This window comes from Narcine bancroftii, chromosome 3 (genome assembly GCF_036971445.1).
Source record: "Narcine bancroftii isolate sNarBan1 chromosome 3, sNarBan1.hap1, whole genome shotgun sequence".
NCBI classification, from domain to species: domain Eukaryota; kingdom Metazoa; phylum Chordata; class Chondrichthyes; order Torpediniformes; family Narcinidae; genus Narcine; species Narcine bancroftii.
Genome location: NC_091471.1, coordinates 5,879,943 through 5,904,706, shown reverse-complemented (window position 1 = coordinate 5,904,706; position 24,764 = coordinate 5,879,943). Strand labels below are relative to the sequence as shown.

The window sequence follows — 24,764 nt, the reverse complement described above, 5'->3', positions numbered from 1 at the left end:
GAAGGGGCAATGAGGAGAACAGAAAGGGTGAAGAAGAGAGAGTGTACTTGAAATTAGAAAATTCTATGTTCGTACCCTTGGGTTGTTGACTTCCCTGGGAATACGAGGTGAAGTTCCTCTAATGTATGTTAGGCATCACCCTGGTGGTGAAGATGGCCCAGGACAGACAGGTCGGGGTGGGAACAGGAAGGGGAGTTGAAATGGCAGCACCCAGGAGCTCAGGATGGCCACTGCAGACAGAGCGTACATGCTCTGCAAGATGGCTCCTGAGCCTGTGTTCAGTGTATCCACTGATTCTTCAGCTCTTTTTCCACCCACCCACCCACCTTGGTTCCATCTCGTCTCTCTTTATTCCACAGTTCTAAATTTTAACAGAATATTTACAGCAAGGTAGAAGCTGATTCCGGCCATTTAAACTCGTGCCGCCCAATTACACCCAAATTAAACTCCATCCCTGTATATTTTGGAGTTTGGGAGGAAACTGAAGCACCTGGAGGAAGCCTATGCAGACATGGTGAGAATGCACAAACTCCTTACAGACAGCGCCAGTTTCGAACCCAAGTGGCTGAAACAGTGGCGTGCTAACCGTGCCGCCCTTCTCACCTTTTCCTTATCGGATTCCAGCAGTGTCAGCCATTGTCTACAAGCCACCCACAACCCCCTGGGTGGCATGTCTTCCCCCACCTAACCCCTTTCCTTTCCTTGGCCCTTTCTCTCGCTTTGTCCGGCATCTGCCAATCCACTGCCCTGTCCATCATGCTTCACCTCCACCTCGTTCACCAATCCCACACTCTCACCTTGTCCACTTCATACTGTCTTCTCTATCACATTTTTCCAGTCTCAAAACAATCCTTTTTCTCCCACTGCTGCTCCTTGGGCCTGCTAAGTTCCTCCAGCAATATGTAAACATGGTGATTGCATCCGAATCATGAACTCTGCTATCAGGGCTTTCTAACCATTCCCTGTGTTAAGAAACATTCCCCTCAAATCTCCATTAAAATTCCTTCCGCTCACCTTAAGTCTATGTCTTATTTTTTTTTTTAAACCCCTTGCAATGAGAAAAAATCTTGACTATCTACCCCAGTGGTTCTCAACCTTTTCTTTCCACTTACATACCACCTTAAGTAATCCCTTACTGACCACAGAGCACCTATGGCACAGAATGTCATTGGTGCTCTGTGGTCAGTAAGGAATTACTTAAGGTGGTATGTAAGTGAAAAGAAAAAGGTTGAGAGCCACAGGTCTACCCTATCTCAGCATCTTCTACTTTTTTTATACCTCCCTCAAGTCACCCTCAGCTTTCTTTGTCCAGGTAAAAACATATCTCTCCCCATGACCAAAGTCCTCCAATCCAGGCAACATCCTGCTGGATCTCCTCTATTCTCTCTCCAGCGCCATCACATTCTTTCTAGATTGTGGTGACCTGAACTGTACACAATACTCCGCATTTTTGGAAAGTTGGAACATTGCGGCATGGGTAGCATTTGGAGTATTGTGTGCAGTTTTGGTCTCCTAACTACAGGAAAGATATCAACAAGACTGAAAGAGTGCAGAGAAGATTAACTCAAATGTTGCCCGGACTTCAGGAACTGAGTTACAGGAAAGGTTAAGCAGGTTAGGATTTGATTAAAATTATGAGGAGGAGAGACCTACAATTAATATAAGAAACAAGGAATAAATGAGATGTTCAGAGAATACAATGAATGTAAAAAGAATCTTAAGAAAGAAATTAGAAAAGCTAAAAGAAGGTACGAGGTGGCTATTGCAAGCAGAGTGAAAATAAATCCAAAAAGTTTCTATAAATATGTTAATAGTAAAAGGAGAGTGATGGATAAAATTGGTCCCTTAGGGAATCAGAGCGGACAACTGTGTGTGGGGCCAAAAGAGATGGGGAGATCTTAAACAATTTCTTCTGTATTCACTACGGAGAAGGATAATGTATGGTGCAGGGTAAAGGAAGCAAAGAGGGTAATTATGGAAAATGTAGTGTTTAAAAAAGAGAAAGTCCTGGAGCCTTTGAAGCATATAAAGGTGGATAAGTCTCAAGGTCCCGATGGGATTTTCCCCAGGACCTTGAGAGAAGTTAGTGAGGAAATAGCGGAGGCACTGGCAGTGATTTTTCAAATGTCATTAGGGATGGGTATAGTGCCGGAGGATTGGTTTATTATTGCACATGCGGTTCCTTTGTTTAAAAAGGGTTCAAGGAGCAAACCTAGTGATTATAAGCCGGTAGGTTTGAAGTCTATGGTAGGTAAATTAATGGAAAGCATTCTTAGAGATAGAATATATAAGTATCTGGAGAGACAGGGGCTGATCAGGAACACTCCACATGGATTTGTGCGTGGAAAATCATGTTTGACCAATCTTGTTGAATTTTTTGAAATGGTGACTAGGAATGTTGATGAGGGTAGAGCAGTGGATGCTGTCTATATGGACTTCAGTAAGGCCTTCAATAAGGTTCCGCATGGAAGGTTAGTTAGGAAGGTTCATTTGTTAGGTATTAATTTTGAGATAGTCAAATGGATTCAACAGTGGCTGGAAGGGAGATGCCAAAGATTTGTGGTGGATAATGGTTTGTCAGGCTTCAGGGATCTGTACTGGATCCGTTGTTGTTTGTCATTCACATTAATGATCTGGATGATGGGGCGGTAAATTGTATTAGTAAATATGCAGATAATACTAAAATAGGTGGAATTGTGGAAGGTTTTCAAAGATTGCAGAGGGATTTGGACTGCTTAGAAGAGTGGGCTGAATTATGGCAGATGGAGTTTAATGCTGAGAAGTGTGAGGTGCTTCATTTTGGTCAGAATAATCAAAACAGGACATGTATAGTAAATGGGAGGGCATTGGGGAATGGAGTGGAGCGGAAAGATCTAGGAATAACGGTTCGTCGTTCCCTGAAGGTAGAATCTCATGTGCATAGGGTGGTGAAGAAGGCTTTTAGGCCTTTGTAAATCAAAGCATAGAATACAGGAGTTGGGAAGTGATGTTGAGTCAGTTCAAGGCATTGGTGAGGCAAAATTTGGAGTACTGTGTGCAGTTCTGGTCACCGAATTATAGGAAGGATATCAACAAGGTAGAGAGAGTGCAGAGAAGATTTACGAAAATGTTACCTGGGTTTCAGAAACTAGATTACAAAGAAAGATTGAGCAGATTAGGTCTTTATTATTTAGAGCGTAGAAGGTTGAGAGGGGATTTGATAGAGGTATTTAAAATTATGAGAGGGATGGATAGAGTTGATGTGGCTTTTTCCATTGAGAGGAGGAGAGATTGAAACAAGAGGACATGAGTTAAGGGGCAAAGGTTTAGAAGTAACATGAGGGGGGAACTTCTTTACTCAGAGGGTGGTGGCTGTGTGGAATGAGCTTGCGGGAGAAGTAGTGGCGGTAGGGTCCATTTTGTCATTTGAGGAAGGGGAATGGAGAGTTATGGGCAGGGTGCAGGTAGGTAGGACTAGAGGAGAGGTCTTAGTTTGGTGCGGACGAGAAGGGCCAAAATGGCCTGTTTCCGTGCTGTAGTTGTTATATGGTTATATGTGATAGACAGAATGTAGGCTGACTCTTTCCACTGAGGGGAGGTGAGATACAAACCAGATGACATGATGAAAGGGGACTAGTTTAGGGGGAATATTAAGGAGAACTTTAGACAGAGCGTGGCGGGGATGTGGAACGAGCTGCCAGCTGAGGTGGTGAATTCAATGTTAACACTGAAGAAGAAATTGGACAGGTCCGTGGATGGGAGGGGTTTGGGAGGGAATGGACTGGGTGCAGGTCAGTGGGATTAGGCAGAAAAATGGTTCAGCACAGACTAGAAGGATTAAAAGGACCTCTATCTGTGCTATAATGTTCTATGGTTGGCACAATACTATTACAGCATAAGGAAGCCGGATTTTAATCTGGCACTGACTGTAAGATGTTTGTACATTCTCCCTGTGTCTGCGTGGTTTTCCTCTGGAGTCTCCGGTTTCCTCCCACCCTTCAAACATGTACGGGAGTTGTGGTTAATTGGGATATTTGGGCAGCGTGGGCCAGAAGGGCCTGTATATCCTAATTTTAAAAAATGTAAATAGAAAAAAAATTCTGTGTTCTATATCCTAATTTGAAGACAAGCGTAGCAAAAGCCTTCTTTCCCGGCCTATCAACCTGCGCTGCTGCTTTCACGGATCAATGGACTTGAATCCCCAAGTCTCCCTTCACGTTCCTTACCATTATACCCGATACAACTCCCAAAGTGTATCACCTGACTAGAATTAAACTTCATCTGTCAACCCTCCTCCCAAATAAGAGCCAAGAGTGTTAGGAACTGAGTGTCAGCTAACAATGTATGAGTTCACATTAAATTGTTCTAAAGCTGCATGTACTTTTCCTTCTCTGCTTTGACATTTAAGCCTGAAACTGATCAAGAGTTGGAGATGGAACATTTTTTAATACAGTGGCATTTCATAGCCTTAGCAGAAGCATTCGGCAGGAGAGAGAGCCCTGATTGCATGTACTACTGTATTCTGAGATTAATGTGCGTTTATTTTAACAGTAATTTTATTGGTGCCTTTGTTAACGAGCCCTTTGATAACTGGGTTCCATAATTAACGTCACAGACTCTTGGGTCCCTGTTTCCCCCTGTAATTGTTAACATATTTGTAACTTTTCAAACAACTGCGCTACTGTTAGCATTGAGGACGCTCTCTGATTACAACCCCGGCCTTGCCTGTGTTATTCTTGATCTGGAGAACCTGAAGAGTTGAAAAGTTTGGAAATATAAATAAAATTAAACAACTGCACGCTCAATTTCCTGGAGTTGGGTTGGTTGAGAAACGATTAGGAACAATGCCCCATACATACCATGTCTCAGTAAACTCGCCTTCCTCCTCTCACTCACCACTGCTCACGCCCACCCCCACACTCATTCTGACTCGCACACGCACACACGCACTCTCTCGATCTCCATCTGAGTCTATCTACACTCCATTTTATTTCCTCGTTACTACAGTCATACGCACACAAACTCACAGGCAATATGCATGCATGTTTATACACACAATCATGTTCACTCTTTTTGTTCCCTTCTCTCAGTAAAAAGGGCCGACCCCTTCTGTGAAATTGCTGACCCTTAGATGTCCCCTCTCTGCAATTTAATTCAATAAATTTAAATTTTAATCTTTTTAATTTAGACATTCAACATGGTAAAACAGGTCCTTCCGGCTTACAAGCCCGTGTCACCCAATTACACGCAATTGACCTACAACCTTGGTACATTTGTTTTTGAACAGTGGGATGAAACCAGAGCACCGCGCAGACACAGGGAGAACATGCAAACTCCTTATAGACAGCTCCCGATTTGAAACCCGGTCCCAATCACTGGTGGTGTAACAGTGTTGCGCTGAACGCTACGCTAACCGTGTCGTTCTGAACAGGAACACAATATTACCAAGCATACTGAGACACCAGCTAATAGTTGGATTTCTCGCTTACAAAAGGTTAACCAGGCAATAAGTGGCAGCCATTAATGTCAACAAGAGGTGTAGAGTTGAGGCCGCAGTGTGCTTTCAACAGCTCAAAATGCATGATCTTTCTATAAATAAACAACCACTTGCTTGGCACTGCTTCTATAAGATTCACTCCTAAAACTCGCAAAGAATTGCTGAAGAATCCACAATCTGGTGTTCCAGAATTTGTAGAAGCTGGCATGTTTACTTCAATAAAATCCTGGTCTCATCCAGAGACAATGCCTATATACTGCTTGGAAAACAGTGGTAGGTACAATGCAGGGTCTTGGCCTGGAATCTGAGCTGAGCCCATCTCTGGATTCCAGTTCAAGTCCCATGAACAGAGCTGGGTGAAACAAGAGGAGCTGGAGGGACTCAGCAGGTCAGGCAACCTCTGTGGATAAAAAGGACAAGTCCACATTTCAGGCCTTTATTATTTCTAACCACGAAAGCTGCCTGACCTGCTGAACTTCTCTCTGTTCACTCGAGATTCCATCATCTACAGTATTTTGTGTTTCAAAAGAGCCTGGCTTTTGGCATATGCTTTCAAGAAAGGGGACAGCACAGTTAGTGCAACAAACACTGTTGCAGCCCCAGTGAACGGGACCAGGGTTCAAATCTGGCGCTGTCTGTAAAGAGTTTCTACGTCCTCTCTGTGTCTGCGTGCGTTTTCTCCAGGTGCTCCAGTTTCTTTCCACCATTTAAAATATGTAACAAGGATTGTAGGTCAATTGGGTGTAATTGGGCAGCTTGGGCTCGTGGGCCAAAAGGGCCTGTTCCAGTGCTCTATGTCCGTATGTATATATGTATGATCGCAAGCCAAATATCTTATTGCACACGTACAACCCAAGCAAACAATGATCTCCAGTCTTTGGTGCAAAATATGCAGACACACAACCAGACAAACAATACATATCTAGGACAAGTATTCATCTATACAAATTAATAGATACTGTTTTGTAAAACGTGAGTCTTGGATGGTTAGTGTGAGCAGTTCCTTTGGTCGTTCAGCATTCTCACTGCCCGTGGGAAGAAGCTGTTCCTCAGCCGGGTGGTGCTGGCTCCGATACTTCTTATCTCATCCATCATCAGGACATTGATTTGGAAGCACGACGATGAAATCCTAGATTGTAAATGAAGTGGAACGTAGAACATAGAGCAGTACAGCCCAGGAACTTTCCCTTCTGCCAGAATCCGAATTAAACTCAACCTCTTGCGCTTGCGCATGAGCTATCCCCCTCTCTTCCCGGCAGGGTTGGGGTAGCGATTAGCATGACGTTAATACAGAGCCGGTGACCCGGGCTCGAATCCATCAGTTTGTCCGTTCTCCCCGTAACCTGCGTGGGTTTTCTCCAGGTCCTCTAGTTTCATCCCACCCTCCAAAACGTCCAGAGATTGTAGGTTAACTGGGTGCAATTTGGAGCATGGCTTTCAAGAGCCGGAATCGGCTTCTACCGTGCTATAAATAATTTTTAAAAAAATAATAATATATTCATGTAGAATGTTGAACATAGAACATTCCAGCACAGTATGGGGGCCATTTGGTCCACGATGTAGTACTGACCCATGTAAACCGACTCTAGAACAATCTAATCCTTCCATACCTCACACCCACGACCATCTATTGTGCCTATCTGTCTTTTGTAAGTCCCTATTGTACCAACCTCCAGCACCAGCCCCCAGCAACGCATATGTTGGTCTTGAACTCTAAGTGGTTGGCCTTCTAAATCTCCCATATGTTGGATGTGGATTTACCAAAAAACAGCTGCTGCCAATCTGCTCTCCCTGATTCTTGCCAAACACTGTTCCAACTGTCCAAAGTTTAATGCTTTCACCCCAAGACCAGTCTTATCCTTAACCATAAGATAGGTAAACTTTTATGCTCCCCCACAGACTTCAATCAGCTAGCCCTGCCTATTCCCCAAGGTTTAGTACAGCCCTTTCCCTGGTTGTAGTAGCCAAGTGTTACAGGAGAACCTCCTGGATGCACCAAACAAATTCTATCCCATCCTCGTCTCTGGCACCTAAGCATGGGGTGGAAGGAAGAGAGAGAGAGCAAAGGTTTTCAGCAGTGAAAGGCAGTGGAATCTACTCAGATTGCGGATGTATTGTCCAAGTGCATTCATGACATCACATACAACCCTTTTCTCGCGGGTGAGGCAGAATTGGTAAAGCAAACTAAAAACTGTACTTAACGTACACATGTATTTGTTTTCAATCAAGATACAGTAAAACGGTTACGATATCATGGGATGCCAATATTATCTATCTGGCGATGTAACAATTTATCTCAGATTTCAGATTTATTGTCAGAATACATACATGACATCACATACAACCCTGAGATTCTTTTTCAGAATTACAAGTTATTGGTAGTGCAATAAAAAGTACTCAACATACACATGTAAAACAGATAAGAAATGTAAACAAACTGCAATACAGAGAGAAACAAATCAATAAAGTGGACAAGTCAGAGCCCTTAAATGAGTCCCTGATGGTGGAGGGGGAGCAGCTGTTCCTGAACCTGCTGGTGTGAGTCTTGTGGCACCGATACCTCTTTCCTGATGGCAGCAGCGAGAACAGAGCGTGTACTGGGTGGTGGGGATCCTTGAGGATTGCTGCTGCTCTCCGACAGCAGCGTTCCCTGTAAATGTTCTCGACGGTGGGGAGGGGTTTACCTGTGAGGTCCTGGGCTTACCTTTTGGAGGGCTTTACGCTCGGGGATATTGGTGTGCCCCCCCCCCCCATACCAGACCGAGATACAGCCGAATTTACTCCCCTTGAGACAAAGACAAAGCAGAGGAAAACTGCTCCAGAGTGCAGGCTTGAGGAAATTGGGGAAAGTTATTTCTCTTCCTCAAGTATTTCCGGGTTTGGTGACAGAGGCTGGTAGAATAGGGATATTTAAAATACACTTACATAGGCACATGGGTTTGAGGTAGGGAAGTGTTAGTTTGTAGTGGAGTAGGTTTACATAGATCGGCGCAGCATTATGGGTTGAAGGGCCTGTATGTTCTGTAATATTCTATGTTCTTGATGGGAAGTGGGATTCAAGGGAAACACAACTTTGTGTTTGGAAGTCAGCTAGTTGGCGATGGAGGTCACAGGTCGAGCAAGGTCATTACATTAGATATGGGAACGAGAATCCACTGTGTAATTCCTTAAGTCTGGACCACCATTAATTAAAGTCATCTTCACCAGTTCACCAGTTTATTTGTCAACCAATTAATTGTACCAGTACAACTTGACAAAGCAGCGTTCTCCAGTCCACAGTGCAGAGCAGTGCAAAACGTGCGTGCAGGCATGTCACACATACAGATGAATTATACATATACACAGTACATCTCTTTGGCTTGGCTTCGCGGACGAAGATTTATGGAGGGGGTAAAAGTCCACGTCAGCTGCAGACTCGATTGTGGCTGACAAGTCCGATGCGGGACAGGCAGACACGATTGCAGCGGTTGCAAGGGAAAATTGGTGGGTTGGGGTTGGGTGTTGGGTTTTTCCTCCTTTGCCTTTTGTCAGTGAGGTGGGCTCTGCGGTCTTCTTCAAAGGAGGTTGCTGCCCGCCGAACTGTGAGGCGCCAAGATGCACGGTTTGAGGCGTTATCAGACCACATATTAAAATAAATATTCTTAATAAATAGCAGAGTCACAGAGATTTGTTTTGGAAGTTGTTCAGCATTCTCACTGCCCGTGGTAAGAAGCTGTTCCTCAGCCTGGTGATGCTAGATCTGATAGTCCTGTATCTCTTCGCCATGGGACCAGCTGGAAGATGGGGTGGTAGGGGCCCTCCATGATTTTGAGAGCTCTCTTTAAGCAACGAACCCAGCAACTCACATTTACAGGGGGAGGGGGACCCCAGTGATCTGCCTTTCATGGCCCTGTGGATTGACCTCCAATCCGATGCTCTAGTTTACAGCAACCTATACTGTGACACAGCCGGGCAGGACCCTCTGGATAGAGCTCCCGTAGAAAGTTGACAGGATGGTGGCCGGTGGCCTTGCCCACCTCAGTCTTCTCTGAAAGTGCAGTCGCTGATGTGTCTTACTGACAAGAGGCTTTTACTGGGTCCTTCCTCTACCATCGAATTCCCTTCATGACAAATAAACAGAACCTGTAAAATGAGGAATCATTTGCCCAGTGGGGAGAGTTGTGGTTCTAGAGCCAAGTGGGGGGAGAGGAGGAGGGCCTGAGAGAGACCAAAAATCGGAGAGCAAAAACCAAATACATTTGCACACGACACAAAGATTGCTGAAGGTGTGGACAGCAACGGAATATCAAAGAATACAACAGGATTCACTGGAGATGTGGGCAGAGAAATGGCAAATGGCAAATCCAGACAAGAGTGAGGTCGTTGCATCTGAAACCAGCAACAATAGAAGATGCGATTCCAAAGGGTTAAAATTTAACTGTATTTATTAATGACTATTAACAATGTAATGTCTTAGCACAATTAACCCCACTATAAGTATCCATAGCAAATATACAGACACCATATGTTTATAAACAGTGTGTAAGTGAAAAATTCCAGACCATTACAGTCTGCGCTCAGTATTCAAAAAGTAAAACTCCCCAAAAATCCCAGGTCCGTCAGTCAAGTCAGTCAGTCCAAAAAAAACACAGTCCACAGAATTCAATCTCAGAGTTCAATGTCCAAGTTCAATTCTTTAATTAATAACAAAGGACGTCATATTGAATGTAGGAGAGAGAAATGACCGCTGTTACGTCACAGTAAACTTTATCAGTCTTCACTATCGAGGAATGTGCATTTCACACAGCTCTCCAGCTGCCCTCGGATGCTCCAAATTCCACTCAAACCGCCTTTCTGCCGCTCTCTGCTTCACAGCTGGGTTCTCCCTTTGTTCTCAAAAGTCACTGTATATGTGTGAAAAAGAAAAAGTGTATATCATGGTTAATGTGATTTATGGTGTGAAAAATAAAAAATTTAAAAAAAAAAAATTCCAAGCAATTGGTGAGTCATCACTCAGCTCTACCACAAGTTGCCCAGAGTTCTTAGCAGAAATTTGTCTTTATAATAACAGTCCAAAAGGTCAGTCCATGCTCCATAGCAGAAGAGACATCAGACACTGGGATCTGATACCAAAAACAACCTGCTGGAGGAACTCAGCAGGTAGAGTAGTGCCAGTTGGAGAAAATAGAATGCAAAGGGGCCTGGGAGTCCTTGTGCAGGATGGCTGAAGGTAAACTTGCAGGTTGAGTCAGTGGGGAAGAAGGCAAATGCAATGTTGGTATTCATTTCAAGGGGAATAGAATAGAAGAGCAGGGATATGATGTCGAGGCTTTTAAGGCACTGGCGAGTCCTCACTTGAACTATTATGAACAGTTTTGGGCTCCTCGTTTAAGAAAGGATGTGCTGACATTGTAGAGAGTTCAGAGGAGATTCTGGGAATGATTCTGGGTATGAAAGGGTCATCAGCGTTTGACAGCACTTGACCTGAATTGTTGGAGAATAGAGAATGAGTGGTGGATCTCACTGAAACATTTTGAATGTCGAAAGGCGTGAACAAGTAGTTGTAGAAAGGCTGTTCTCTTTGGTGCGGGCATCTAGGACAAGAGGGCACAACTTCAGGATTGAAGGGTGTCCATTAGAGCAGAGGAATTTCTTCAGCCAGAGGGTGGTGAGCCTGTGGAATGTGTTGCCACAGGCGGTTGAGGAGGCCAAGTCATTGGGTGTATTTAAGGCAGGGATTGAAAGGTTCTTGATTAGCCAGGGCATCAAAGGTTATGGGGAGAAGGCCAGGCAGTGGGGTTGAGTGGGAAAATGGGTCAGCTCATGATTAAATGGCAAGGCAGACTCAATGGGCTGAATGGCCTGTTTCTGCTCCTATGCCTCATGGTCTTATGATCTAAAATGCTGACGTGAAGGAATTTGGATTAATGAGGCTGGCAGACATTTGGGGTGTCTGGAAGAAGAGAACAGGGAGGAGTTGATACGAAACATCATCTCCGAGGGCCAGGAGCTTGCGGCAGGATCAAGTCCACTTACCAGCACCACAATTGAAGAGTTTTTTTGTGGTTTCTCTTCCTTGAAATTCCATCTCAGAAGTACTCGGAATTAGGAAGCCACAGCTCTGAGGATTTCCAGATGTTCTAAGATGAAAAGTGGGGTGTATTTTTTCAGGGGGATTAAACAAAAATCAACAGAATTGATACTTTGATGAAACTGGAATTGTACCGCGTTTGATTATAATTGAGCAAGGGGCCTTCATTCAAACACACCATCAAGATCTCCCATCAGTAGGTGCTGAAGCCTTTTTTTTAAGCAAAGGGTTGTCGAGAGTGTATTAGTTTGAGGTTCTATTTCTATTTCTATTTCAAAGGTTTGATTTTGTGATATTCTTCCCCACCACTATTGGTATACACTCCATCAGATATACAGTAATTCACCCTGCCCCCCCCCCTCCGCCCCACACACACCATATGAGCACCTCTCCGTCAGCATTCACTGCCTCACGCGCGAGTGTGGAAAGAGACACAACGAGGGCCGCAGATGCTGGAATCTTGAGCAAACAGCGAGAGGCAGGGAGGGACTCTGTGCAGAAACTGTGTGCAGTTTTGGGCCCTTTATCTTAGAAGGGATGTAATGATGTTGGAGAAAGTACAGAGAAGATTTACCAGGATGATTCCTGGAATGCAGGGGCTAACGAATGAGGCTCTTGGACTGTATTGATTGGAAGTATAGAAGAATGAGAGAGGATCTCATCGAAACATTTCGAATGCTGAAAGGATTGGACAGAGCAGATGTGAATAATATGTTCCCCTTGGTTGATTCACTCGGCTATCGCATTTGATGAAACACCAGCGGGTTTATGCCATGTTTAAATCTATTGTATGTTGAGCGTTTATGTGTTTACATTTTTAAAATTTAAAATTTAGCGATGTCAGTTCAAATCCACCGCTGTTTGAAAGGAATTTCAGGACAAGAGGGGCACGGTCTTAGAATTGGAAAGAATCCATTTAAAGCAGAGATGAGGAGAAATTTCTTTAGCCAGAGGGTCGTGGATTTGTGGAATTCGTTGCCACATCCAGCTGTGGAGGCCCGATCATTGGGGGAGTTTAAGGGGGAGATTGATAGGTTTCTAATTAGTCAGGGTATCAAAGGATATGGGGAAAAGGCTGGAACTTGGAACTAGACGTGGGAGCGATTTAGCTCAGGGTGGAGTTGCGGAGCAGACTCGATGGGCTGAATGGCCTACTTCTGTTCTTTTATCTTGTGACTCTAGAAAGGGTCCTGAGCCAAAACGTTGTCAGATCATTTCGCTCCACAGATACTACCTGACCTTCTTTCCGCGGGCAGTGAGAATGCTGAACGACCAAAGGATCTGCTCATGAAGCTCTATTTCTTTATTTGTGATATGAATTCTTGTCAGGCACATGTATTGTTTGTCTGTATGTGTGTAAGTCTGGTTGTGTCGGCCTTCTGCAGGAGCTCTATCGAGAGCTTCCTGTCCGGCTGCAACCCAGTGTGGTACTGTTGCTTCAGAGAAATGGATTGGAGGTCAATCCACAGGACCATAACAGCGGCAGAGAGGACCACTGTCTCGATAAAATACTTCTCCTGCATGTGCATTGTTTGTCTGTATGTGTTCATTGACTGGTTGTGTGTCTGCGTGTTTCGTCGGTTTGTACTTGTGCAATCAGATGACAATAAACTTGACTTGAGTCCCCCCCCACCACCTCCACCCCCCCAGCCTCTCTCAGAATGTGAGTGTGGGTCAGGCTCATAATCATGGAATGGAGAAGCAGATCCCTCAGCCTGTTGATGTCCTTGCCGACCAAGAAGCAAACTGCTAGAAGAGTTCAGAGGGTCAGACCACATCCGTGGAGAGAAATGGGTATTCGAGTGTCAAGTTGGGCCCACAATGTTTATTGTCCAGTTTCCACCACAGATGCTGCCACGACCCGCTGAGTTCCTCTAGCAGTTTACTTTTGGCACTAGGTTTCAGCCCTTTGCATCTACATTAACCACGTTTACCAGCGCGGACTGGAGCTGTCTGTGTCTGTGTCTCTTCAATCCGAGTGTCTTCCAAAATGGCTGCCTTCTTCCACAGACATGGCTTCCCCTCCACCAATATCCATTCAGTCCTCACCCGCATCTGCTCCACCTCCTGCTCATCTGCCTTGGTCCCCTCTGCCTCCAGATGCAACAAATACAGAACCCCCCCACATCCTCACCTGCCATCCCACCAGCCTCCGCATCCAACACATCCACCGGAATTTCTGACACTTACCACGGGATCCCACCACCAGACACATTTTTCCTTCTCCTCCCCTCTCAGCTTCCTGCAGGGACCACTCCCTCTGCGATTCCCTCATGCCCTCATCCCTCCCCACCTATCGCACCCCAGGCACCTTCCCCTGTGCCCACAGGAGGTGCAACACTTTCGCCCACACCTCCCCCCTCACCATGGTTCAGGGCTCCAAACGGGCATTTAAAGTGTAGCAACACTTCACTTGTACATCCAGAGGACTGATTTACTGCATCCGGTGCTCCCTTTGTGGCATCAGAGAGACTGGTCGCAGACTGGGAGATCGCTTCGCTCAGCACCTCCATTCGCAACCATAGCAGCCTCCTAGTGGCCAACCTTTTAAATTCTGGGTCACACTCTCACATTCACACCTTGTGTCCTATCCCACCCTGACCACCCGCAGATTGGGAGAACAACACCTTATTTTCTGTCTGGGCACTCTCCAGCCACATGGCATTAACATTGACTTCACTGCTTTTTATTAAACTTGCTCGCCTTTTCTTCCCCCCACCCCTTTTCTGTGCTTCCACCCAGCCATCCCCCACCCCCTCATTGCTGCTGTCCCCTCCCTCCTTTCTCCACGTCTCATCTCCTGCCTTTGCCACCCCCGCTTCCACCCCTGTCCACTCTTTTGTTCGGACGTCTGCTGGCCTGCTGTCATACTTGGCCGAAGGGCTTAAGCCTGAAACGTCGGTTCTGTATCTTCACACCTGCTACATAAAGAACCCAGTTTGACCAGTTGAGCTTCTCCAGCATTTTGTGATTTTTACTTCAACTGCAGTGTCTACAGAATTTGGGGATTTTCAAGTGTCGACCTAATAGTTTTTTCAATGATGAGAGAGTGTCTGCCTCCACCACTCCCTTAGGCAGTGCTTTCATCCTCTGGATGAAAGTACTTTTCCCCACATCCCCTCTTTTCTCTTTCATCTTGTCCTGCACCAGCCATTCTCAATGGGCACCATACACTGGGGTCCACAACACATTTAAGGTGGGCCAAGTACTGAAATCCTTGATGGGGTGGGGGGGTGGGGGAGGGCATCTAGGGGGTAGGAGAGTACGAAAGAAGTTCAGGTTCACATTTATTATTATCATCCAATTGTATAAATACAACTGGACGAAACTGCATTCCTCAGAGTGGTATAGTTACAGCACACATCTTGACAAGCAAATTGCAGTACATTGGTAAAAATAAATAAATATTGTTAACTAAATAGTCGAGTCTCGGAGGGTTTGTATGAGCAGTTCATCAGTCATTCAGCATTCTCACTACTCATGGGAAGAAGCTGTTTTCCTCCTGTATCTCTTCCCCGACCAGAGCAGCCTGAAGATGCTGGGTGTGGGGTGGAAGGGGTCCTCAATGGCTTTGCATGGCCTCTTCAGATCATGGGTGCTGAGGGAAACTCCATTGATCCTCTCTGCCTCATATTCTGCAGAACAAGGTGCAAAATTACAACAAATTTTAATTCCATAAATGCAAGATTTGAAAAAATAACTATTACAGAAAGAGAGAAGTTGAGGTGGTGCCTGTGCTTCACTGACGGTTCAGAAATCTGACGGCGGAGGGGAAGAAGCTGTTTTTGTGATCTTGCGAGTTCCCTTGTACCTCCTTCCCAGTGGTAGCTTTCAGAAGAGGACATGCCCTGGGTGGTGGATGCCTTCAGGATAGAGGCTGCTTTCTTAAGGCACTGCCTCTTGTGGATGTCCTTAAAGGACTGATGCCCATGATGGCGCTGGTCAAGTTCACAACCCTCTGTCGCCATTTCCTTTCCTGTGCATTGACACCTCCATACCAGAAAGTGATGCAAACACTCTGAGCGAAGTTTCTCCTCATCGCGGTCCTGAATGGCTTTCCCCTTGTCCTTCGACTGGGACCCCTTGTTCTGGACATCCCCAGAAGAACTCCTTGTCAGAAGGGTCCTGCACCTGAACTGTTAACCCCGTTTCTCTTTTCTCGGATACCACCTGACCCGCTGAGTGCTTCCAACATTTTCTATCTAAATTGCAGATTTCCAGCACCTGTAGTCGTTGGTTATCTCTGACTGAGAGAAATCCCCGTGAAATCTATTTGCCTGGTTGATTGCTGGTGCAGTACCATTTGAGCAATCCAGTGTTTTCAATGTACCCCAGCAGAAGGTCGATTAACATAGAGCTCTTGTGTCAGGGTAACAGACTGTTTTCAGGAAGTGGGCCAAACTGATGAAACCGTATCTATTTAGCCAACCCTTCAGCAAGTGAGCGTGGGCCAAGTTCTGGAGAGTAATTGTGAGATGTCCTGAGGATTCACAGAGCTGGAATGTTAATACAAGTTCTTTATACCTCCACTGCAGGGTGGGCCCCAGTGTGATTACTGCAACTGTTTGAACAACCAAATGACACTGACTGATTAGGCTGCCCCTGTAGTTACAGTGGGGGGGGGGGGGGGTGGTGCCTTATACAGAGGGCATTCATGCAGGGAAACCCAAATATACAGGCCTAGTGTTATAAGACCACGTCATAGGAGCAGAAATAGCTATTCAGCCCCATCGAGTTGGCCCCACCATTCAATCATGAGCTGATCCATTTTCCCACTCAGCCCCACTGCCCGGCCTTCTCCCCATAACCGTTGATACCCTAACTAATCAAGAACCTGTCAATCCCTTCCTTAAATACACCCAATGACTTGGCCTCCTCAACCGCCTGTGGCAACACATTCCACAGGTTCACCACCCTCTAGCTGAAGAAATTCCTCTTTTCTAATGGACGCCCTTCAATCCTGAAGTTGTGCCCTCTTGTCCTAGACGCTCGCACCATAGAGAACAGCCTTTCTACAACTACTCTGTTCTCGCCTTTTGACATTCAAAATGTTTCAATGAGATTGCCCCTCATTCTCCTTTTTCCCAGGACAAGAGTGGCAAACACCAGGGGACATCCCTACGAAGTGAAGGGATGTAGTAGATAATTGTTTGTCAGGATGGAAGTCGGTGACAAGCGGTGTACCTCAGGGTTCGGTATTGGGACCGTTGCTGTTTGTCATATATATTAGTGATCTGGAGGATGGGGTGGTAAATTGGATTAGTAAATATGCAGATGATACTAAAATAGGGGGAATTGTGGATGATGAAGAGGGTTTTCAAAGATTGCAGAGGGATTTAAACTGCTTAGAGGAGTGGGCAGAGAGATGGCAGATGGAGTTTAATGCTGATAAGTGTGAGGTGCTTCATTTTGGAAAGAATAATCAAAGCAGGACATATGTGGTAAATGGGAGGGCGTTGAAGAATGCAGTGGAGCAGAAAGATCTAGGAATAACGGTGCATTGTTCCCTGAAGTTAGGAGCGCATGTGGATAGGGTGGTGAAGAAGGCCTTTAGTATGCTTGCCTATATAAATCAGTGCATAGAATATAGGAGTGAGGAAGTAATGATGAAACTGTTCAAAGCATTGGTGAAGCCAAATTTAGAGGACTGTGTGCAGTTCTGGTCACCGAATTATAGGAAGGATATTAACAAGATAGAGAGAGTGCAGAGAAGATTTACAAAAATGTTGCCTGGGTTTCAGCATCTGGAATATAAGGAGAGATTGAGCAAATTAGGTCTTTATTCCTTGGAACGTAGAAGGCTGAGAGGGGATTTGATAGAGGTGTTTAAGATAATGAGAGGGATAGATAGAGTTGATGTGGAAAGGCTTTTCCCATTGAGAGTAGGAGAGATGGATACAAGAGGTCATGGGTTGAGAGTTGACGGGCAAAGGTTTAGGAGTAACATGAGGGGGAACTTCTTTACTTAGAAGAGTGGTTACTGTATGGAATAGGCTTCCGGGAAAGGTGGTGGAGGCAGGGTCAATTTTTTCATTTAAGAAAGAGTTGGATAAGTATATGGATGGGCGGGGGGTGGAGGGATATGGGCAGAGTGTTGGTAAGTGGGATTAGAGGAGGGTACTTGGATCAGTGCGGACGAGAAGGGCCAAATTGGCCTGTTTCCGTGCTGTAATTTTTATACGGTTATATTGGAGTGTTTAGGGGAGATATCAGGGATGTTTTTTACACAGAGTGTAGTTGGTGCCTGGAATGCATTGCCAGGGATGGTGGTGGAGGCTGGAACAATAGGGGCATATAAGAGATTCTTAGACATGCTCAAGGATGAAAGAAAATTAGAGGGATATGAGGTTGGAAGGGTTTAGATCAACCTTTTTCTTTTCACTCACACACCCCTTTAAGTACTCCCTATGCTATCAGTGCTCTGGAAATAGTAAGGGATTGCTTAAGATGGGATGTAAGTGGGAAGAGAAGGTTGGGAATCACTGCTCGAGACCCAATTGTTACTGAAATATCTTGCTTGAGAAAAATTGTCATTGGCCCATTTCCTTTGGAGTTATGAAACCATGCACATAACGAGTCAATTAGGTACGATAAAAACAGTGGTTTTCAACCTTTTTCTTTCCACCCACATCCCACCTTAAGCAATCCCTTACTAATCACAGAGCACCTATGGCATAGGGAATACTTAAAGTGATGTGTGAATGGAAAGAAAAAGGTTGTGAACCACTGGTTTAGATATTATTTTTTTGGTAGGAATATAGAGATTGGCACCACATTGAGGGCTGAAGGCCTGTGCTGTGCTGTAATATTCCAGGTTCTAAAACTGCTCACAATATTCCAGGTGAGGTCTCACCAGCACTGAAGTGGGGAGTACTAATGAAAGCTCTGGAAGTACCAATATTATGGTACAGACAAATGGTACTGAAGATGGCTCAGCACAAACAAGGTCAGCTAAAGGGCCCAAAAGTGTTGGAATACTGGAGGAAATCCATTAACAGCAGGAGGGCAGTCACTGCCATCGGCTGGTCGGGAAGACCAGGCATTGGTTGTATACAAGAAACTCAGCAGGTCACCCCTGATCCACAGGAAGCTGAGGGCGACCAACGTCTCGCGCCTGGGCCCATCGTCAAGGTATGAGTAAAGAGCAGGCAGGCATCTGAATAAAAAGGTGGGGGAATGATGCGAGGAGTTAGAAGAGGGAGGAGGAGGAAGGGGTAGAAGCTTGCAAGAGGTTAGCCTGTGCTTGTCCCCCTTCCTCCTCTCCTCCTCCCCCCACCTTTTTATTCAGAGATCTGCCCGTTGTTTTTCCTTATACCTGACAAAGGGCCGAGGACCAAAACATTTGTTACCCTTTAGTTCCTCTGGGCCTGCTGGGCTTCTACAGCATGTTTGTGCATTGCTCTTGACCCCAGCGTCTGCAGACTTTTCTGTTTAGCATGCGTCGGTGCTACATTGCTCCCCCATGAAGAAGGAACACCGACACCTCAACTTTCTCAGGACATTTTCTTGTGACCTTCAGGCAGAAGATACAGAAGCCTGAAGCCTGGCATTTCTTGGTTCAAGGGCAGTATTTTTCTAACAGCCATCAGACCCACAAACCTTCCCATGTCACTACTCCAGGGCCACCATAGATCTCAGATTTTCTGATTTCAGATTTATTGTCAGAGTACATACAAAGGATAATATCATATTATCCTGAGATAATATCATATCACCCTGAGATTCTTTTTTCTGCAGACGAGGTGGAATTACTACTTATTGGTAGTGAAATATTAAACTGTGCACAACATATAGGTGGTCCCCTGCCTGGAAACTATGGGACATGGCCATCCATACAAACGACCAAAAAATAATACTGTATACATTTTTAAAAATAAAAAAATATATATCTAAATATAAAAATTACACGTCATGTCCCGGGGATCCAGGGGCTGTTTATTTTGACAGACCAATATGGCGGCAGCCAAGGGCCGGGAGGAGACTGAGACACCGCTCCCGCCAAATGTGCTTTATCTTCAGGACACGAAGGCAGTAGCAGACCTGGAGTTCGAGGTAGGGGAGGTGAACGCAGGCCTGGAGTTACAACGTCTATTTCGAGATCCGAACGATTGGTCAGAATGGAACTCGAATGTTAGTTAAATTGAAGGGATTAAAGGCAGATAAATCCCCTGGGCTGGATAGATTGCATCCAAGAGAGCTAAAGGAAGAAGGCCAGGAAATACTGGATGCAATAGTGATAACGGAAATACTGGATGCAATAGTGATAACTTTTCCAAACTCTTTAGATACTGGATTAGTTCCTGAGGACTGGAGGGTGGCCAACATAATGCATCTCTTTGAGAAGGGAGGGAGAGGCAAATCGGGAAACTACAGACCAACTAGCCTGACGTCGGTAGTGGGAAAATGCTAGAATCAGTTATTAAAAATGTGATTACAGCACCTTGGGAGAATAGTAGTATCATCGGACAGAGTCAGCATGGTTTTATGAAGGGAAAATCATGTCTGACAAATCTACTTGAATTTTTTGAGGATGTAACCAGTCGAGTGGATAAGGGAGAACCAGTGGATGTGGTATATCCGGACTTTATAAAGACATTTGATAAGGTTCCGCATAGGAGACTAGCGTACAAACTTAAAGTACACAGTATAGGAGCGATGGTTTTGAGGTGGATAGAGAATTGGTTGGCAGACAGGAAGCAAAGAGTAGGAATAAATGGGTTCTTTTCAGAATGGCAGCCAGTGATTAGTGGTGAAACGCAGGGCTCAGTGCTGGGACCACAGTTATTTACAATATATATCAATGACTTAGATGTGGGAATAGAAAGCAGCATCTCAAAATTTGCAGACGACATGAAGTTAGGTAGCAAGCTTGGCTGTGTAGTGGATTCAAGGAGGGTGCAGGGTAACTTGGACAAGTTAGCCAAGTGGGCCAAGAAGTGGCAGATGCAATATAATGTGGATAAATGTGAGGTTTTCCACTTTGGAAGCAAGAACAGGAGAGAAGGTTATTACTTAAATGATGTTCGATTAAGAAAAGGAGAGATGCAATGAGACCTGGGTGTTGGTGTGCGCCAGTCATTGAAAGTGGGCATGTGGCTACAGCAGGCAGTGAAGAAAGCAAAGGGAATGTGGGCCTTCATAGCAAGAGGATTTGAGTACAGGAGCAGAGAGGATCTACTGCAGCTGCACAAGGACTTGGTGAGACCACACCTGGAGTATTGTGTACAGTTTTGATCTCCTTATCTGAGGAAGGACATCCTCGCCATGGAGGGGGTGCAGACAAGATTCACTAGACGGATAGCAGGGATGGAAGGACTTGCATATGAAGAAAGGTTGGATGAACTAGACTTATGTTCACTGGAATTTAGAAGATTGAGGGGGGATCTTATATAAAATTCTTGAAGGATTAGACAGACTAGATGAAGGAAGGTTGTTTGCAATGCTGGGAAAATCCAGGACCAGGGGTCATGGTTTAAGGATAAGGGGGAAGTCCTTTAGGACTGGGATGAGAAAAAATAATTGTCTCAGAAAGGGGTGAATCTGTGGAATTCTTTGCCACGGGAAGTGGTTGAGGCCGGTTCCTTATCAATATTTAAGAGGAGGTTCGATTTGGCCCTTGTGGCTAAGGTGATCAGGGGGTTTGGGGAGAAGGCAGGAACCGGGTACTGATCAGCCATGATCATAATGAATGGTGGTGTAGGCTTGAAGGGCCAAATGGCCTGCTCCTATACCTATTATCTGTGTATATCGGGGACCACTTGTGCATGCAAGCAAATAAAGAACTGTAAACATATAATGAATGTAAACAAACCGCAATACTGAGAGAATAAAAATCAATAAAGTGCACAAGTAAGAGTCCTTAAATGAGTCCCTGATTGAGTTTGTTCTTGCGGAGTCTGACGGTGAAGTGGTAGTAGCTGTTCCTGAACCTGGTGATGCAAGTCTTATGGCACCTCTACCTCTTTCCTGATGGCAGCAGCGAGAACAAAGTGTGTGCTGGGTGGTGTGGATCCTTGATGATCGCTGCTGCTCTCTGACGGCTGCGTTTCTGTAGATGTTCTCTATAGTGGGGAGGGTTTTGCCTGTGATGACCTGAACTGTGTCCAGTACCTCTTTGAGGGCTTTACATTCAGGGGTATTGGCTCAGCTCCCATCGAATGTAAGTACATGACCATGACAGGTGTCCCCATCCAGACTGTGATGCAGCCGCTCAGCACACTTTCCACCACACATCTGTAGAAATTTGCCAAGGATTCTGGTGTTATACGAAACCTCCTCATACTCCTTAGGAAGTAGAGGTGCTGACGTGTTTTCTTCACGATGCCATTATAAAGGTAAAGATTCCATTAGTGTCACACAGCACTACATTTAGAATGTAACATACATGAAATTCTTTAACTTTTGTCTCCGGGCAGACAGAGTTGCCACTTTGTCCAGCGCCCCTCACAGAAAACTGCAGCGCCTGGTGTTCAAGTACCGACCAGGCCTGTGCCTGCTTGGCTTCCGAGATCAGACAATCCCAGGTGTATTCAGACTATCAGGTGCTGTCTTGGATCCAGGAAAGATCCGTCCGAGATAGTGACTCCCAAGAACTTAAATTTTCTCACCCTCTCCACCTCTGATTCCCCCCAATGATCTCTGGCTTTCCCTTCCTGAAGTCAACAGTCAACTCCTTAATTTTGGTGGCAGTGAGTGCGAGGTTGTTGTGGGTGCAATGTTTAGACATTTTGCCTGGGCTATGTTAGGTCTGCTTTGTTCGAGAATGAGTGAGTCAGACACCAGATTTGTCGAAATCAAGGTTCTTTATTACCGGATTGTAACACTTGCAACTAACAGTGTTAGTTGGAGAAGGCGCATTCTCCCGATATCAGCAAGTGGTGTTTTTTTTATACCTCAGGACACGCACTTATCATACCATTACATTGTCCAATGAATAAGCTGTTGCTACCCTTCTCTGTTAGTCTGCTGCACATCATCTTGTTATTGTCACACTTATCTTGAGCGTACAAGATCACACCTGCATCCTGTTACTCCTTAGTACTGGGTGACTCCTTCTCCAGTCCCAACTCATGATGTTTTTACCTTACAGCTACTGACAGAATACATCTTGCCACTACCAGCCAGTTCGGAATATTATTATTTATTGTATTTTCCCTTCTTATTTATCAGAATCAGAATCAAAATCGGGTTTTTTGTCATGAGGTAAAAACACACAACACTAGAGAAACGTATCTGGTCAAACAGTGTCCTTTATATAGCAAAGATAAAGGTACATCACCAACGTTTCTGGGGGCGGGGGGGGGGGGTGGAAGCACAGGCCCCCAGACAGGAGGCAATAGGGAGAGAGGACACACCTGCAAACAGGGGGAAGGGGGATGGCTCTGTGAATGGAGAGGGGAGGGAGAGGGAGAATGGGGAGTGGTCTAGCAGAAACAAGAGAAGCCAATGTTAATGCCCTCCGGTTGGAGAGGGCCCAGATGGAATATTAGGTGTTGCTTCTCCAGTTTACGGGTGGTCTTGGTTTGGCCGTGGATGAGGCCATGGGCTCTTCGTTTATTGTCATCGACACACGTGTCATGAAATTTGTTTTACAGCAGGCAGCAACATGTTGCAGAACAAGGTGCAAATTTTACTATCAAATTACAATTAAATACAAGATTTTAAAATGTTCTGGCCTTGAGCCTTCATCAAGGTGTGCGATTTGAGATGGTGGCTTGATGTGCTGTGGTGGGGTCCTGTGGAAGGGGTAAGTAGGAGGAGGTGACCTTGGCAAGGAAAAGGTCACTGCGCCAAAACACAGCAGCACCGGGTTTGATAGTGAGGTTGGGGTTGTTGCAGAGAGAGCGTTCGGAGGAAGTGAGATTGGAATAACCATGTCACCTGTTGGACTTGGGACCATCTACAACGGTTTGGGCTGAAGGAGTTGAAGGTGACGATTGATGGGCATGTTCTTCTGCTGTTCCAGGGAAAGGTGGCTCAGACAGCCTGCATGTCCGCCTGCAAGCACCTCTCCACGTCTCTGCTCCAACTGCTGCTCGATGCTGAGGTCAAGCAGATCACCGTGGGGGCTCTGAAACAGTTCAACATGGACATTAAAGAGTGTGAATGTAAGTGATCATCAGCTTCTCCATGCATTTTATCCTCACTCAAGATATTATTGGGTGTATTTAAGACAGAGATTGATAGGTTCTTTGATTTCAGATTTATTGTCAGAGTACATACCTGACATCACATACAACCCTGAGATTCTTTCTCCTGTGGGCCAGGCAGAATTACCACCTCCTGATAGTGCAAAAAAATTGGACACAACATACACATGTAAACAAAGAAAGAACTGGAAACAGATAAAGAAATGTAAACAAACTGACTGCAATACAGAGAGAATGAAAAATTCAATAAAGTGCACAAGTAAGAGAGCTGTTCCTGAACCTGATGGTGCAAGTCTTGTGGCCCCGAGACCTCTTTCCTGATGGCAGCAGCGAGAACAGAATGAGTGCTGGGTGGGATGGATCCTTGACGATTGCTGCTGCTCTCCGACGGCTGCGTTCCCTGTAGATATTTTCAACGGTGGGGTTTTTCCTGTGATGTCCTGGGCTGTGTCCACTACCTTTTGGAGGGCTTTACGCACAGGGGTCCCCAGATCAAACTGTGATGCAGCCCATCTGGACATTTTCCACCACACCTCTATAGAAATTTTCCAGGGTTTCCGATGTCATACCTCCGCAAACCCCTGAGGAAGTAGAAGCACTGACATCAGGGCATCAAAGGTTATGGGGAGAAGGCCAGGCAGTGGGGCTGAGTGGGGAAATGGACCTGCTCACGATTGAATGGCGGGGCAGACTCAATGGGCTGAATAGCCTATTTCTGTTCCTACATCTTTAATATTCTCAAGCCGGTGTGTCAAGGATAACTTGCAAGTATTTATACAGTAACACCTCCAAGGCAGTAACAAAAAAGATAGGAGCGTTATCAGTGAAAATTTAACAGAGCCACCTTACGGGAAATCATGGAAAGATTTTAAGATGGATCTCTTGGAATACTGAGAAGGAAAGGCAGAGAAGTTCGGAGTCGGAATTCCAGAGCTGAAAGTGGAAATGGGGAGCAGATGGATGCAGGAAGCAAGCAAAGAAAATCTTGAGAAGGTTGGGATTCCAGCTGTGGGTCAAAAGACAAATGTTGTTGGGGAACAGCTTGAAGGAAGAGCTGGTGTAAGGTGTC

The 24,764-nt window shown here is 45.3% G+C and overlaps 1 protein-coding gene across 7 annotated transcripts in view; it reads left to right on the top strand.

The window, feature by feature from the left end:
* exoc6b (exocyst complex component 6B) overlaps positions 1-24,764 on the top strand; it is an 866,329-nt gene that overhangs the window by 627,382 nt on the left and 214,183 nt on the right. For all 7 annotated transcript variants that reach the window (XR_011353246.1, XM_069923433.1, XM_069923435.1 and 4 more), the window contains exon 19: positions 23,512-23,653. Coding sequence is in view for 6 of the 7 variants with exons in the window: in XM_069923433.1 (XP_069779534.1) it covers positions 23,512-23,653 (142 nt within the window). In the remaining variant the exon portion in view is untranslated. The remainder of the gene's footprint in view (positions 1-23,511; positions 23,654-24,764) is intronic.